Here is an 18,404-nt window from a genome sequence, read left to right as displayed (position 1 = left end):
AAAAAAAATCACACAACCCAAAAACGAACATGCAAAAGAAATCCAAGCCTTACGGCTTAGTGTTAGATTTGGCTGGAAACTAAATATTTTCCTCAATGTTTCTGATTTTCCAAGATCACACTAAGGCGTAGCGGAAAAGAGAATACACATGAGAAAAATCATTTCTTTTTGTTTCTGGTTTGCCCAGATCACACAAAGTCACGAGCGAAAGAGAATATGCTAAAATCAAAGGTATAGATACGGTAATTAAAAAAATATATATAGAGGACTATAAACCAAAATAAATAGATAGATAAATAATTGTAACTGCAAATAAAGATTGTATACCTCCACATCTTAAAAATGACGTAGTTAGGGCTACTAAAAACTTTTTTGCTTTAAATGAAAGGCATTCCTCACTGGAACAGATGCTCCTAACATAATAGAGCAGTCCTCTCAGCCTGAAAGCAGTCAAAAACAGTAGATATAAGAAACGACAAGCGGGTGTAGTTGTATCGGCTTCGAATTTGGATCACCAACGGATGCGGCCCTCGAGTAGCTCTAATACCATGTAGGAATTTACAAGGTAAGTTCCTTAGATAGAACACCAAAGGACACAGCTCACAAACAGATCACAAATCGGTACACTAGTATTCTTGATGTGGTTAAAACCCTCAAAGAGGGAAACAGTCCATGACCTGAGTCAACGCGGCCACTTCAGGAAATTTATTAATGTAAAAGAAAGAAAATTTACATAATCTTCTCTCATGAACGGTCACCTTACAAATGAGCCTCCATGCTTTTTAAATAGAGATCATGGACCAATCGGGTGTTAAGCCACAGATCAAGTGTCAATAATACCGAGGAGAGAATGAACCATTGGATCACTTCATGTCTACGACATATTGTGACCGTCAGATTGTAAGTTACAAAAAGTACATAGTAAAGAAACACATTATACCTAACTTTACACTAGACCAAGTTATACTTAACTATTTCCTATGTGTAGGAATATCCTAACATTCCATCCATGTTAGAAAATGTAGATATCCCCATCATAAATCACAATTCCCTTCCCAAAGTCACCAAGAGTCACATTTACCCTTTTGGCAATGTTCCATAGCACATCATGTCATAATGAAAAATGTATACCTAGTAGCCACATCCCAAACTATGGGAAACCAATGTGTTTGGATTATGTTCTATTCACTAGTATCTCAAGACTAACCATACCTCCTTAGGAGCACTTCCCAACTTCTCAATTCATTCCATTTTCAATTAGAAACCATAAATTTTGATGGCCTTCATGCAAAAGTTAACAAGAATTTCGAATTCCATATCTCCTCATCCTACCTTCTCTACATTCTCTTGCAAGTTAGCTAAATAAGGTGCCTCTATGCTTTGCTCACCCCTTATGCTTGGTTCATTTTCCACTTGTATTGTAATTGTTTTTACCCCACATCATTCCTTATTATATTATGGAATTGGCCATGCCTTATGTTGCACATATTTCAAAAGTGATGAAATGGCCCTTATGGATTTTTGCCTCCTCATGGGTTTTGTTGAACCTACAATTGTTCTAGTCTCTTAGTGGACTTTGTCAAAGCATTGAGACTTGTCAATTTGTGATATCCTTTGAACATGTTGTTTTAAAAAGTTATGGTTGGATCTATTCCATGTTGTTTCATTGTGATGTGAGGTTTCTTTTTCTCCACATGAATTCCCTCAATCAGCTTGAACACATAAATCCTCAATTTCCAACCAAACTTTCTCTTTCTCACCATTAGTACACTAATTATTATCATAACTCCTCAAAATAACACCAACCAATATTTGAGTACCACTAGCACTACTTTGGTAGTGTTAAGGAGGTCAAGTCCCAATATGAATACATGATCATCCAAGGAAATCACCCTCAAAATCTAGATTACCCAAACCAATATCCAATCCAAATAGAGGTTGAATGAATTACATGTCTTGTTAATTTCTCCCTAGAATTAACCACCTTGTATGAACTTATGCCATGTTTACGTTTTACAATTAAGTGACTTCATAGTCCACTCACTAATGAAACTGTGGGTCACACTGATATCCACCAACATGGTCACCTTTGATCCTCTCACCATTTCATTTAAAAAGTGAAGCCTTGATGCACCCTCATTTTTCAAAGAATTTTCATCAAACTTATCCTCATGCACAAAATCATCTAATTCCTTCACTATATCAAACACTTCTTATAAAAAATATTGGACTGGAACTAATTTTCTTGAGTGAGGTGGTGTTCCCTCTCTCTTATGCACACCATCCTATAATCATCGAGCCATCGCATCCAAGGTCCTGGATATCTTTCTTGATGTTATTCGATCCCCCATCAATTCCTACATGTGTTCCATTTTACCCTACCATGGATAGTCCCTTGCAAAATGATTTTATAAGAAATTGAAAAACTCAATCAACTTACCTCTCCTTGTAAGCACATTGGGTCATTCCTTTGTTGCTACAACCTGCGACTAGTAATTTTGTGCATCATCCTCAACATGTTGTGCACATCCCTTTTTAGATACACCCAAGGAGAATCCTTGGCACAATCCAACCATATCCAAAGTATTTAACGAGTGTGGGTCTGGTGCCTCATCCTCTAAGGCATTTGTCCCAATCTTGGTAGGAGTCTCCAACTCATTAAACCAAGTCAAGTTTGTTGGATAATGCTTTATAAAGTGTTCTCTCGAATATAAACAACATCTAATGGGTTCACCAACTCCCTCAACTAGAAAAGGTCATTACAAGATGGAAAGACAATTGGTTGTTCATCTCTTATCTTGATTTTGTACAAACCCTACACATATCAAACTTCAATGTCAATAACTAAAGAGTTTATTCGACTCTCCCATGATGTCCATTGTGTGGTAATTTCAACCATCATATCCAAACTTAAATATCTTACTTCCATGTCTACTTTCCATTCAATGTCATCACAGATTTATTCATTCCTATTGAACTCATGCCTCGCATACTCTTCCATCACTCATCTCACACATCACAAAACCATTCCATCTGCTACATCAATTGATTTATGATCCCATCTATCATGGTAGTGGCAATTGTATCGCATATGGTACTATGTGTGCTGGTATGTTCCTTGTTCGGATACTACCTATCACATCCCTATAGTTTACACAAGGGCCCAACTCAACCCAAGTTTCTTGGCTCTATAGGTTTTACAGAATTGTGACTCTTTTCATCTTTGCTAAGTCAACTGATATGAGACTATGTGAGTCCAAATTATGCCTCACTCGCTCTAAGTCTAGTTCAATTAAGAATTATTTCAACCCAATACTTGGAAAAATGTGGGTAGCAATATAAATGCATACATTCATACACAATGAAATATGGAACAAAAGTAATTTTGTATATCATCAAGCAACCCAACCCACCTAACACTAGGTACAATTTTACAAAGTGGTACAAGTACAAATCCCTTGCCTCATACAAAGGTTATGTGTATACATTTATCATGCATAACTCATGCAAGTTTACCAGCCATCCACATTATCATAATTCATCACAACTCTCACTCCTTTAACATGCCATCACAATTCTTGGTCTATGCCAACCCTTGACGAAGAGACTTTCTCGGTCACTTCTCAACTGAGGTGGCCACCCATTAAGGTTGTTACTATCTCCATGCACCATTTTTTTCCAAAATCCCAACAAAACACATCGAACTATGGCCCTCCCTCAACCACTCTCAAATTTTCTCAGCTCACACCATTTGGTCCAATCATGCCAAAGTTTTGTTTGCAACCATCCAAGCCTATCCCCAAATTTTTTATGTGGAATTACTTTTAGTTTTATGTGTTGCATTCACCTAATTACATGACTCTCCCTTGCACCCTTTATACAACTTAATTGAATAGGCTAGGGAATGAACACCTAATGACACCCCATCCCCAAAATTCATTCCAAGAATTTTTGCCATGTGTCGATTTAACCTAAGAACCAACTTCACATGACTTTCCTTCGATTACCTCCATTCCATTTGGAAATTTTCACAACTTTCTTTATTATGTGTGATCTTTCTTTAAACTTAGTTATGTCTTAGTTTTTGTCTCCAGTGCAAACCATGCACTTCCCTTGTATGCCTTACGCCAAATGTGATGTGCCTTTGGTTCATTCCACCTTGGAATTTATATGCAACCATCCTCCTCCATGAAGGCTCATGTCATTTGATCCAAATTGGATCATTATATCATTTTTCATCCAACTTGATGCTTTTAGAGTGGCAAAGTTGGAGGAATTAGCTCACAAGACCATTTTTATAGGTGAGACCCAATTTGGAAAATCACAGTATGAAACCTTACTAGAGAATTTTGAGGCATTGAATGATGTTTTTTGGGTTAAAAATTTTATGCTCTATGTCACACCTTTTTTTCATATTCTACAAATAGAGACCTTTCCAATAGTGTAAGAATCACCTCAATCGGATTCTATATGTAAAAGTTATGCGACTCAGAAGTTGACCTTCCTATTTTTAACACCATAATTCAAGAGGATGCCATGTCAGCCCCCATCATTCATGTAAAAATGGGTTAGCCACGTGATTATAATGAAGAAGACCTAAAATATTCCATATTGTAACTCTGGTTAATAGTTGAGGTAGTCAAACCTAACCACTAGTAGTCTATCGGTCTATGTTATAAATGGGCCACTAGGATGAAAATGGGTTTCATTCTTTCCATGTGCATTTGTTCCATAGATGAGAAAAATTAATTAAGATGGATAGGAGATAAATCACACAAAGAGTATTTGTGCACTATAGTAGTCCATAGGTCACAGGTCGTACTTCTCTATACTCGCAATCATTTTCTATTTAGAGAAAGAGAACATAAAAGCCTCATCTTCCAGTTGAGTTTTCTCTCGAAAGGGTTTCCCAAGTCATATATTTTTTCATTCATGGTTTGCCAGTTTTTATTTCATTTTTATATATTTTATGCATAATTATAAGTTGCGTACATATATTTTATGCATAATTATAAGTCGCATACATACGCAAGTAACTCTAATCTATAAATCCAGAAATCTAAACAAAAATAAAACCTTAATAGTGTGGATTTCAAATTTTTAAATATACGTTTATGAGATCTGTTGTAACGAACTTTCCAGTGGAATATCCATGATAATTTACAGATCTTATTGGTATCCAAGCTAGGTTTCTTTGGGTATATAGTGGATATTTACAAAGGATCTAGATCAGTTACAAAGGATCTAGTATTGGGTATGTAGAGGACAAGAGGATCCGGTAGCACTACTTTAGCAAAAAATAGGGGTAGAGCATACAAGAGTACATCATAATGTTAAGAAAGATTGTCATAATGTTGGGTATCTCACCAAAGAACCCAAATGTACCCCTCAATTATTTTGGGGTTCTACATAGCCATTTGTGGAAGCAAGTGATGGTACTCAAGCCTAGATCAGTCGATAAGGCTTGTATATAAGAACAATGCTTGAAGAACATAGGCCTGAAGAAAGGGAAATAAAGTGGATCGAAGCATAAGGAGAAATAGGACACTTCTAAGGAGGGGAAGAAGAAGTGGAAAAGGGGAAAAGATAAAAATCAGCAACCACAACACACCGGTGCAAAGATCCCAACAACCATTGCAACATTAATGGCCATTGCACCAGAGGAGAAGTGTTGTAAGTTGCATCTAGAGAAAACCCGAAGAAAAAAAAGAAATATAATAAGAAGAAGAATATCATAGTCATTAATTCAAGAAACCAGGTTGAAAGTAGCTCAGATGTGGATAAGAATATTGTTTGTACGTCAGTGCAGAAGGAGGTGAATCTAAGTAGCCTTTAGAAACATGAAGAGAAATAAATGACTAAACTCTTCCACATAAAGATACATGTCAAGAAGAAAAATATTGATGCTTTGTTTGACTTGGGATCATAAGAGAATATCATTATAGCAGAGCTACTCAACAAATTGAGATTGGAAGTGTCTGATCATCCAAGCCCATATCCATTAGGATGGGTAAATAAGGATGCAAAGTTGAAGGTAAAAAATAGTACAAAATTACATTTTTCATCAGTGTTGATAGTATTGATGAAGTAGAACTAGATGTAGTTCCCCTTTATGTATGTGGAGTCCTGTTTTGAAGTCCCTAATTGTACATTCTAGATGCAATATTAATGTGGAGATCCAACCGATACCAGCTTGTTAAGATAGAAAATTGTTCACCATCAATGTGCACAAAGGCAAGTCGAAAATTTTGTTGGTAAGTGTCATCCAAGCCAAGAAATAGATCAGTTCCAACAAAAAGTATGTTTTACTATTTTAAGAGAAAATAAATTTATATAAGAGTTTGTAAGAGGCAAGGCATCATTGGAGTGGTTTACTAAGAAACAGAAACAACAACTGGAAGAGTTTCCACAAGAATATAGGGATGTGTTCTAAGAACCTAAATGGTTACCAACCCAAGAGGAAAGTGGAGCATAAGATCCATATATTGTCAGACTCACCATTTCTAAACATTGGGTTGTACAGGCGGACAATTATAGAACCAAGTGAGATGAAGAAACAATTGTATCAACTACTAGAACTGGGTTTCATTCGACCAAGTACATCACCATGTAGGTCACCCGTCATCATTATGCCAAATAAATATGGGACTTGGTCGATGTGTATTGATTACAAGGCATTGAACAAAATCACACTCAAGAGTAGCTAACCCCTTGCCTAGGATAGATGATGTGTTGGATCGGTTGCAGCAACTGAAATACTTCACCAAGCTAGACTTAAAGTTTGGATATCACCAAGTTCAAGTCAAAGAAGAAAATACTTGGAAAATTGTCTTCAAGACTAGGAAAGGTTTGTAAGAGTGGTTAGTAATGCCATTTGACCTATGCAATGCATCAGCTAACTTTATGAGGTTGATGAATGATATAATGTGCCCTTTTATAGATTCATTTATTATTTTCTATTTGGATGATATACTGATATACAATGCTACCTGGGAGGAGCACATTTCACATTTGACATAGGTGTTGGAGACATTAAAGACGCATCAACTGCTAGCAAATCTCAAGAAGTGTGAGTTTGCACAACATTCTTTGGTTTATCTGGGGCATGTGATAGGTGGAGGAGAGATGAATATATATCCTACTAAGATGGAATTTATCATGAAATGGTTGGATCCTAATAATGTTTTTGAGGTTAGGAGTTTCATTGGGATATCACAGTCCTTGAGAAAATTCATAGCCTCATTATTAGCGATAGTAGTGCCACTCCACACTATAATGTCATGTGACAAGAGTTTCCAATGGGGGAAAGGGTTAGTAGAGCGCCTTTAAGAAGCTAAAGAAGAAGATAAATCAAGCACCAGTTCTAGCATTACCAAAATGGTAGTAGACATTCTAAGTGGAGACATATGTGAGTGGGTATGTTATGGGAGCGGTCTAGATGCAGGGAGAAAGGTATGTGTGCTACCATTCTGAAGTATTTCATGGGGCAGTTCTTAACTACCCTACTGATGACAAGGAGATATATTCCCTAGTGCAATTTGTGAATAAGTGGAAGCACTATCTGATGGGAAAGGAGATATTAATCCACACATATCACCAACCATTATAGTACATGCATACCTAGAGTAAGCTACAACAGACAAGGCATTACAAGTGGATGAGGTTTCTACAGCAATTTCATTTAGCGAGCAAGTATAAAAAGGGAAGCACAAACAAGTTGACCAACATGCTTTCAAGGCAACTCACATCAAAGATCAAAGATTTGGGAACTTTGATGCACATGGAGTCATTCACCCAGGATGTATACAAAGAGGCATATTTGGAGGATTAGGACTTCAAGGAGGTGTTTCACCATTTTCCAAAATAGAGTCATGTGCATGATGGTGAGCACATCATTGATTTCCATCTATAGGATGGGTTACTCTACATGCTAGATAACATATGTGTTCCTAAAGGTGATCATTTGTAGCTAATTAGATAAGTTCACACCTCCAAGGTTGTAGGGAACTTTCATGTAGAGAAGACAGTGGCCAACTTGCAAAGGTATGTGTATTGGCCCAAGATACAAGAACGTGTAGCTAGGTTCATAAGAGTATACATGATTTTTTGTACCAACAAGCATAGCTATAGGAAACAAAGTCTATATCATCCCTTACCTATACCTACTCATCCTTGTAAAATAATTTCCGTGGACTTTGTAGGAGGTTTACCAATAACCAAAAAGGGACATGACTACCTACTCATGGTAGTTGAAAGGTTTAGAAATTTGTTTGCCTTGTGCCATGTAAAAAGACCATCAGTGGGAAAGAATCAGTGACCTTGTTTTTTAGATAGATTTGGGTGCACTTTGGGATACCAAGGAGCATCATTTCCAACAAGGCGTGATATATCTCAATGCATTTTGGACTACATTGTGGGAGAAGATTGACACAAAGTTGAATAGGTCTAAAGAATTCCACCCACAAACAGAAGGGTAGACAAAAATTTTCAACGGGACTTTGGTGTATCTTTTGAGAGTATAACACTAGAAGCATCTGAAGGCATGGGATAAAAATATAGTATATATACAACACTCTTATAACAAAGTGGTCTATACTTTCATTGATAGGTCCCCATTTGAAACTTGTTTTGGATATTTTCTTCCTTCACTTTTGGATATTGCATTTGGGCTGCAAGGAGGAGTGAGGGAGGATCTTATAGGGTATTCCTTGAGGGCTGAAAAAGTTTTTGAAAATATTAGGCATATTCATATACAAGTACAAGAGACACTATAGAAGTCACATGAAAAATATAAGGCCAGGCATGATCAGCACAGAACAGAGAAGTCGTTCAAGGTGGGAGACAAAGTATGGTTACAGTTGAACAAGGAGAGGCTATAGGTTCCCAGTAAGAAAATCAAGTTCCTGTGATATGGTGTTTTTGGGATACTGGAAAAGGTGGGAGATAATGCTTATAGGCTAAGTATACCCCCATACATGCACATTTACTCAATTTTGAATGTGGATAATTTGAAGCTCTATGAGCCTTCCATGCTAAATCAGGAAGAGGAATAATCCCTACCTTTTGTGGAGGACTTGGCTCCAGATGTTAAGGAAGAGTTAATATAGGATACAGTTTTGCAGAAGAAATTCGAAACTACAAGACAACGGTAGCATGACCTTTGGCATATTAAGTTGAAAGGACAATTTCCAAGCAAACCTAAATGGTACACCCAAAAGAAGGTAGAGGAAAATTTTCATCACCTCATTATGTAGAAGCTTTTGGGGATTAAAAGCCTTCTAAAAAGAGGTGTGATCCAGATTGGAATTTTATATTTTTTTCATCCATCTCAATGCTTTTAGAGTGGGAAAAATGGAGGAATCAACTCACATGACCATTTTTACTTACATGACACAGTTTGGCAAATCGGGATCTAAAACCTTCTGGGAGCATTTTGAGGCATCAAATGACCTTTTTGGGGGGTAAAACTTTGTCACTTTAAGCTAACACTTTTTTTCCATATACTACACATAGAGACCTTTCCAATGGCACAAGAATCACCTTAGTTGGAGTCCATATGCACGAGCTATACTACTCAAAATTTGAACTTCTTGTTTTCACCACCATAATTTGAGAGGATGCCATGTTGTCCCCCATTATTCATAGAAAAAGGGATTAACCATGTGATTATTATGAATAAGATTTAGAAGAGTCAATATTTTAACTATAATTAAGAGTTGAGGTAGAAAAACCTAACCACTAGTAGGTTATAAGGTTGTGTTATAACTAGACCACTAGGAGGAAAAGGGTTTCCATTCTTTTCAAGTGCTTTTGTTCCATAGATGAGCAAAACTAGATGAGATGGATAGGAGGTAGAGCACTCCCAGAGAATTTTTTCACTATAGTAGCCCATGCGCCATAAGCTATACGTCTTTATACTCGCAGTCATTCTCTTTTCAAAGAAAGAGAGTGGATCATCCTCGACTTCCATCTAGGTTTTCTCACAAAAGGGTTTCTCAGGTCATAATTTTTGTCACTCATGGTTTGTGAGTATTATTTTGTTGTTATCTATTTTCTGCATAAATTTAATTTGCATCCATACACAATTAACCATAATCTACATACTCATAAATCTAAAGAAAAATAAAACCGTAAGAGTGTAGATTTCATATTTTTAAATATAGTTTTATCAAATTTATTGTGATGAACTATCCAATAAAATATTCACAGTGGTTTATGAATCATCATTCTATATTGGAATGAGTTGACCTCTCACAATAAATGTAATGGAATATCCACATTAATTTATGGATCATCATTCTACGTTGAAATGAGTTGACCTCTCACAATATATGCATACCTATTAGACTCACCACTCACAATATGTGCATACCTATTACTTTGTGAGGTTGACCTCTCCAACTATGCTTGTGTTTGTTACTTAATGATTCAACCCATGTGATCTTCATTCCATACAACCTGTCGAATCATATGATGGGTAAAATCTGCCTTCAAATGTCACATGTGCACTCATGAAGAATCATGTTACCCTGTCACCGAACCCTTCTCTCGTACATATGTGCCGCACCCGTAAACTTGGTGTGCATGACATGATTTGCACATGGGTTCCTTGGCATGTTTGTGTGCCGAAAGTGTCTAACTCGACCAGTATAACACCGAGTCTACTTGGTTTATACTGAGAGCATCCCCATCATGCAAGTGCACTCATAACTCAAACCTCGGGTCTTAAACTCAACGTCCCACTATTACAAAACTCCAACCCCTACAATGTCTTCAATTTTCTTCTAGCTCAAAGCATCTAATCCTCCTCATGATCTTCGAGCTTTCATGTCACAATCATAAAGAGAAAGTGCTTTGAACTCATTCCCAATGTATCAACTTAAATGCCATATGTCAATCTTGTGAATACCCTCAACATAGATAAAAAGTGAGATTGATTAATGTAATGTATGCTTTAAACATATAAGGTTCATTAGGCATGACAATAATTCTCCACAAGAAGAATTTTTATAAACTATGCCTGGCCTAGATTTGGAAAAATATTATCTTTGTTGTACCCAAAAAGTTCTATATGTCAAGAGTATTATACTTTTCATTCCAATTAATGTAACATATTTCTAAAAATATTGTTCAGGGAAAAAAAGAAAATATACATTACCCAAAAAGTCAATGCAAAAAGCAAGAGCACACCAATCATCTAATATTTTCTAGCATGTGTTTATTGCATCCCTCCAATGCCACTGTCTACATTAACCCAATGCCCTCAGAATCCATCCTTGCGGGTTATGAAAACATGTTTAGCCTCGAGTTCCAGTTACCTGCATTCGAACTATAAGAACACTCTGCCAGCATTATTTCTTACCTTTTCTCTTTTTTCTCGTTATTTTTTCCTTGATTCCCCATCTTTGTGCCCCCATTTTCTGTTACACCATTATTAACGCTAAACATCCCAGATGCCACTTCATTTTGAAACCACTCAAGAAATTCTTTTGTTACGTCTTCATCTACGTTTGTAGATACATCAACATTTGTGCCAGCCTTGTGAGTTGAAGTGCGTCCTTGAGAATAATATTTTCCAAGAAGGGAAGCACTTGTGTGTATTTGATGAATACTTGATACCCTTACAAAGAGACCACTTAGTTGCATCATATACTTTACTTTCTAGACAGGCATATGTACATGGTCTATAGATCTTTCTGAGCCTCCCAAATGAAAATGCATGGCCTCTTTGTTCACCCCATCCATCTCCATCTTTTCCTTGATGGTAACATCAGCGATCGTGGCACCAACTAGCTTGTGCTATTTATTGTCTTTTTAGTATGTATACAAACTCTGAACCGTTGCATTTTTTTACAAGCTATTCTTCTTGGATTTCCTTGAAGACCCTCATATTCATTCTCAACAGTAACACGCCCATGTCTTTTTCAAGATGCCGGCATTGCCTTTTATTGTACCATGACCATATTTTGTATCAATTTAGACAACAATTGGATTGGTATGTTGGCTATTCTCCACACTCTTGCACTGAACATATTTCCTTGTTGCTAAAAGTTTTCAAAGAATGGAGTGACACAACACATGCATCATGATTTGCTGTCAATATTCTTGTAGCAGGCTACTGTAAAGTCTAGCCTAATGTCTCCCATGGTTGTAGATTGATACACCACGACCCCAGGGGACCCCTCTTGCAAAAAAATGTTGAGCATGCACAGCACAAGCATGGACGATGGTGGCATTTGGACCTTGACCATGACCAAGGTTGCCTCAATGAATTGCTCAATAGCTTAAGCATTTATTGTCTCTACTTAGCATATTATGGTGCCATATAACCGCGAGTTCCAGCAAATCGGTAAGCACCTTACTCGTTTAGCCTTGTTTCGCGTTTTCAGTTGATCAACAGCAACTTATATTGTGTTCAATCCCATCATTACGCCGTAACGCGTTCCCTCTCAGAGGAACTCCCCTCCGTGCCGCCGTGTCTCGTTATGGGCCCTTAGATCGATTGTTAGACGATGGAATAAACTCCAGCCATTAGATCATCAACCTTTTTAGAAACCAAGCGTCAGCGAAGAGAGGCCAAGCGTCTGTAGATCAGATCAGATCAGATCGATCATGGGGAAGAAAGGAATTGGCATTGGCTTTGAAGGGCAACAATATTGTGAAGGTGGGATGCATCATTTTGGTTTTTGTGTGCTCTGCATTCGTATTGTGGGGTTACAATAACGAGCGATCGTTGCTCGACTTGCTGCTCTTAAAGAAGCGCGCGGAAACGGCCGGCTCCTCCAACGATTTCTCCATGCCCAAGGATGAGTTCGAATCTGCAGGGGGCACATTGAATATTGACAAGTCCAATTCAACACAGAAGGAGCAGCACTCTGTAGTGCAGCAGGGAACGAACGGTACTGCGATTAGTGCTTCAGATGGGTTAATTACAGGAACCGATCAACCTTCGGTAATCCATGATGATGAAGGCGTGAGTAAGGGAGACAGCAGTGTGGAACCTGTGAGGCCTCACGAAACAACGAATAGAACGGGAGATGAAGAGGAATCGGGAATTGGTGCAGGGAGAGCGAATGTAACAGCGCCTGATCCACAAACAGAGTGCGATTTGTTTACAGGAAGCTGGGTTTATGACGAGTCATACGTGCTATATTTGCCTGGGGAGTGCCCCTTCTCCAGCGCTGACTTCAATTGCCAAAGAAATGGCAGGAAAGATGCCAAATACCCCAGATGGCGATGGCAGCCCCGGGACTGCGACCTTGCCAGGTAGGCATTCGTCTTGAATCTTGATCTTGTTCTTGATAACTTCACAATTCATAAGCGATATGACCGTGATGATGTGCATACAATATGCCTCAGGTTCAATGCGTCGGAATTCCTGGAAAAGCTGAGGGGCAAGAGGCTTGTGTATGTGGGTGACTCAATTAGCAGGAACCAGTGGGAATCGATGCTGTGCATGCTCAGGCGTGCGGTGCCAGAGGGCGGTGGATCTTTCCGTGGCACCAATGGTGGCAGATCCGTCGCTTATGTTATACACGTTAGTCCACTTCCGTGATTTCCTCTGCACATATTAAGGCGTCATGATCTCCCGCTTTTCATTTGATGCATGCATGCATATGTTGTGTTTGCAGGCCTACAACTGTTCTGTGGAGCTCTCTTGGGCTCCATTTCTAGTTCGGCAACATAAGATTCCGGCGTCTATTAATGCAACTAGTAATACCACTACCAAAGAAAGTGAGACATTACAGATCGATACCATAGATGAGCTGGCACAAGACTGGAAGCAAGCTCATATTCTAGTTTTCAATACCGGACACTGGTGGACTCATCCAGAGCCTAACAAAGGGTACGCTGCTCCTTTCTTTTCTTCTTTTCCCTTACACTATCTATTTCACCTCTCTTTCACAAACAACATTTAATTTGTTCACATTTTGCCCACTCAAAAGGTTTAGGGACCTTTCTTTTTTGTTTTCCCTGTAAATTTAACTAAGACCATTTACAAAAAAGTTGAGTAGGATGGTTATAATAATTGGTTTCAAGCATTTCCTGTTTGTAAATATGAGGTTAGAATATGAGATCTGAGGTTAAATATACATGAGGTTAGAATATGAGATCTGAGGTTGAATATACATATATATATATATAAACACAGGATAAATTATTTTGAGGAGGGTGGGTTGGTCCATCCCCACATGGACGAGCCGGTAGCATTTGAGAAGGCATTGAGGACGTGGGCTACATGGGTGGATGCCAACATCGATCCGCTCCACACTCAAGTCTTTTTCAGAACCTATTCCCCTATGCACTTCAAGTAATTACAACGTAAGGCGTTCCCTCTGAGAGGAACTCCCCTCCGTGCCGTCGTGTCTCGTTATGGGCCCTTAGATCGATTGTTAGACGATGGAATAAACTCCAGCCATTAGATCATCAGCCTTTTTAGAAACCAAGCGTCAGCGAAGAGAGGCCAAGCGTCTGTGGATGGATGAGAGAGAACAGCAATCTAAGGCACCTCGATCCCCTTCGATCTGAACATCAGGGAGCTCTATGAAGCGGATCATGTCCCTTGACGAAGATGGCAAGGTGTGGTGAGGAGAGCCGTCCATCCATTCGGCGGTGAAGAAGGTGACAGAAAAGCCATGGTACACAGTCAGCCGCTTTGCAAGCTCGAGCAGTGGGATGTGATGGCCCGACCCAAACCCAGGGAAGATTGCTACATGAGGCTTTTGGCTCTGCTCTTGCGACTCCATGAATGTCTCTATATTCCAACAAGCAAATGCCAATATTTGAAGGGTGGGTTCTGTAATGATGAAGCAGAATTTATAGTTATAAAACAAATGTATGACATTCACCCATTTTTAGCACAACTTATCGTCTCATTTTAGGCCAAAAGTTTGGAAATTTGTTCACATTTTGCCCACTCAAAAGGTTTAGGGACCTTTCTTTTTTGTTTTCCCTGTAAATTTAACTAAGACCATTTACAAAAAAGTTGAGTAGGATGGTTATAATAATTGGTTTCAAGCATTTCCTGTTTGTAAATATGAGGTTAGAATATGAGATCTGAGGTTGAATATACATATATATATATATATATATATATATATAAACACAGGATAAATTATTTTGAGGAGGGTGGGTTGGTCCATCCCCACATGGACGAGCCGGTAGCATTTGAGAAGGCATTGAGGACGTGGGCTACATGGGTGGATGCCAACATCGATCCGCTCCACACTCAAGTCTTTTTCAGAACCTATTCCCCTGTGCACTTCAAGTAATTACGCCGTAAGGCGTTCCCTCTGAGAGGAACTCCCCTCCATGCCACCGTGTCTCGTTATGGGCCCTTAGATCGATTGTTAGACGATAGAATAAACTCCAGCCATTAGATCATCAGCCTTTTTAGAAACCAAGCGTCAGCGAAGAGAGGCCAAGCGTCTGTGGATGGATGAGAGAGAACAGCAATCTAAGGCACCTCGATCCCCTTCGATCTGAACATCAGGGAGCTCTATGAAGCGGATCATGTCCCTTGACGAAGATGGAAAGGTGTGGTGAGGAGAGCCATCCATCCATTCGGCAGTGAAGAAGGTGACAGAAAAGCCATGGTACACAGTCAGCCGCTTTGCAAGCTCGAGCAGTGGGATGTGATGGCCTGACCCAAACCCAGGGAAGATTGCTACATGAGGCTTTTGGCTCTACTCTTGCGACTCCATGAATGTCTCTATATTCCAACAAGCAAATGCCAATATTTGAAGGGTGGGTTCTGTAATGATGAAGCAGAATTTATAGTTATAAAACAAATGTATGACATTCACCCATTTTTAGCACAACTTATCATCTCATTTCAGGCCAAAAGTTTGGAGGTTTAATCCGAACTTGCAGGAGACCAGGAGGACGAAGAGGAGCACCAGGAGGACGAAGAGAAGCATTGAGGTCCATGGCGTCTGATTCATCTGCAACCTTCAAGCCTTTTGGAGTTCTCTTTGTTTGCCTTGGTGAGTACCATCCATCCAATGATTCAACGAGTGAGTTCGGTATAACGTCTACCATTATTGTCAGCCATCCAATTGTAGAAGCTTATAGTATATTGTACACTAAAGATCCAAAGCCTGAAGCCGAGCATAATTCTTTGTATCATGCCTGACTTGAGCGAACTAAATTTTTGTAGTTCTATTCAATTCAACTAAAGGAGCTAGGTTTTTCGTAGCTTCTATATTATTAAAAACCCTGACCCAATTTCTCATCTATGTTTCTATTAGAACAAATCATAATAAACTGGCACTGGAGATTTTTACAGTCATATAATGCACCCAATGATTGCAGAGAGCAAATTTTAGTAATGCCTGAATACCAGCGAGCGTCCGGTTAGGACATAGAAATTTTCTTCTACCCTTTTGAGCGTTTCAAGAAGAAACATGATGTGAGGGGCTGCATCCTCCGACTGAGGTGCCGGGTATATTTGTATATTTCAGAAACGAAGACTGCTCCACGGATGGACTCTGGTCTATTATAATTGAACTAGCCTGTATCAGTGTCACTGTTCAGACTACTTACAATAACAGATTAGTCAACAGAAAACTCATTAATTTTGTCTTATAGTGTATTAGTATTTTCTTTCGAATACATCAAACCCTCCCTTGACTTTTCTAGAAAATATAGATTTCTTGACAGAAAGATTTTCCCTTTCTTTCATCATAATTCAAATACAATATTTTTAATGAAAGAGGAAAATAATGTTTTTTTTTTAATAAGTCCACTGCAGATTTCTTAGCATTCTATTCTTTCCTTGTAAACCATTCCCTCTGCATATCACAAAATTTTACAAGAAACAATTACAGTGTCTTCTTTTCATTTTGCAAAGAAACAATTACATAATCTTCTTTGTTCTGGAAAAAAACAACTCAAAGTACTTATATGCTCAGGTTTAGGCTTCCTTGGGAGATTACAAGGGGATTCAATCACTCCTCTCCCCCGCGTGCTTTCCATGCAAAATGAAACAATTACATAATCTTCTTTGTTCTGGAAAAAAACAACTCAAAGTACTTATATGCTCAGGTTTAGGCTTCCTTGGGAGATTACAAGGGGATTCAATCACTCCTCTCCCCCGCGTGCTTTCCCGTGTGGAAGTGGACGTTTTCCACTTCCAGAACAACAATACACAGATCTCACCAGGGCTATCCATAGGCATCAAGGCCAGGCCAAGAACTGACTGACGTAGGAATTACACTAGCTATTCACCAACTCAAGAATATTAGACTCACTGACATAGGAATTATAGTGGCTACCCACCAACTGAAGAATATCAGACTCATTGACGTAGGAATTACACTTGCTACCCACCAACTCAAGAATATCTTACAACGTCTTGTCCTTCCCCAACAAATACTTCTATCTCCCTTATGAGATGCCTTAAGTATCTTCCTCCCATACTTTCTTTACCTCTTTTTATTCTTGTTCTTGGAAGGCAACATTTGTCGGAGTCTCACTGCAGAGGCTATATTTCGTGATGTTGTGCAGAAAAGGGGATTGACATCAGCATTCAAAATTGACTCTGCTATAACTATTGACTACCATGAAGTAGGTTCCAGCTTATCATGGGTCAAGGCTAATTGAATTGGTATTTTAAATTTTTGTCTATTATACTGCAGTAAATAGGTATCACGTATTAATATGTTGACATTCACCCATTTTTAGCACAACTTATCATCTCATTTCAGGCCAAAAGTTTGGAGGTTTAATCCGAACTTGCAGGAGACCAGGAGGACGAAGAGGAGCACCAGGAGGACGAAGAGAAGCATTGAGGTCCATGGCGTCTGATTCATCTGCAACCTTCAAGCCTTTTGGAGTTCTCTTTGTTTGCCTTGGTGAGTACCATCCATCCAATGATTCAACGAGTGAGTTCGGTATAACGTCTACCATTATTGTCAGCCATCCAATTGTAGAAGCTTATAGTATATTGTACACTAAAGATCCAAAGCCTGAAGCCAAGCATAATTCTCTGTATCATGCCTGACTTGAGCGAACTAAATTTTTGTAGTTCTATTCAATTCAACTAAAGGAGCTAGGTTTTTCGTAGCTTCTATATTATTAAAAACCCTGACCCAATTTCTCATCTATGTTTCTATTAGAAAAAATCATAATAAACTGGCACTGGAGATTTTTACAGTCATATAATACACCCAATGACGAGCAAATTTTAGTAATGCCTGAATACCAGCGAGCATCCGGTTAGGACATAGAAATTTTCTTCTACCCTTTTGAGCGTTTCAAGAAGAAACATGATGTGAGGGGTTGCATCCTCCGACTGAGGTGCCGGGTATATTTGTATATTTCAGAAACGAAGACTGCTCCACGGATGGACTCTGGTCTATTATAATTGAACTAGCCTGTATCAGTGTCACTGTTCAGACTAC

At 38.7% G+C, this 18,404-nt stretch overlaps 1 protein-coding gene across 1 annotated transcript; it reads left to right on the top strand.

The window, feature by feature from the left end:
* The first annotated feature begins 12,796 nt into the window (after positions 1–12,796).
* On the top strand, positions 12,797–14,021 carry LOC149190334 (protein trichome birefringence-like 5). Its single transcript, XM_089410484.1, has 3 exons — positions 12,797–13,266; positions 13,360–13,537; positions 13,632–14,021. Exons 1-3 carry the CDS (start codon positions 12,797–12,799, stop codon positions 13,917–13,919), a joined length of 936 nt encoding a protein of 311 aa, XP_089266610.1. The 3' UTR covers positions 13,920–14,021.
* Positions 14,022–18,404: the final 4,383 nt, after the last annotated feature.

Source organism: Pinus tabuliformis, chromosome 3_1, assembly GCF_031772625.1.
Source record: "Pinus tabuliformis cultivar Carrire ecotype Pingquan chromosome 3_1, CPIR1, whole genome shotgun sequence".
Taxonomy (NCBI): Eukaryota; Viridiplantae; Streptophyta; class Pinopsida; order Pinales; family Pinaceae; genus Pinus; species Pinus tabuliformis.
Note: the sequence above shows the minus strand (reverse complement) of the source record. Positions and strands in the feature narration are given on the sequence as shown.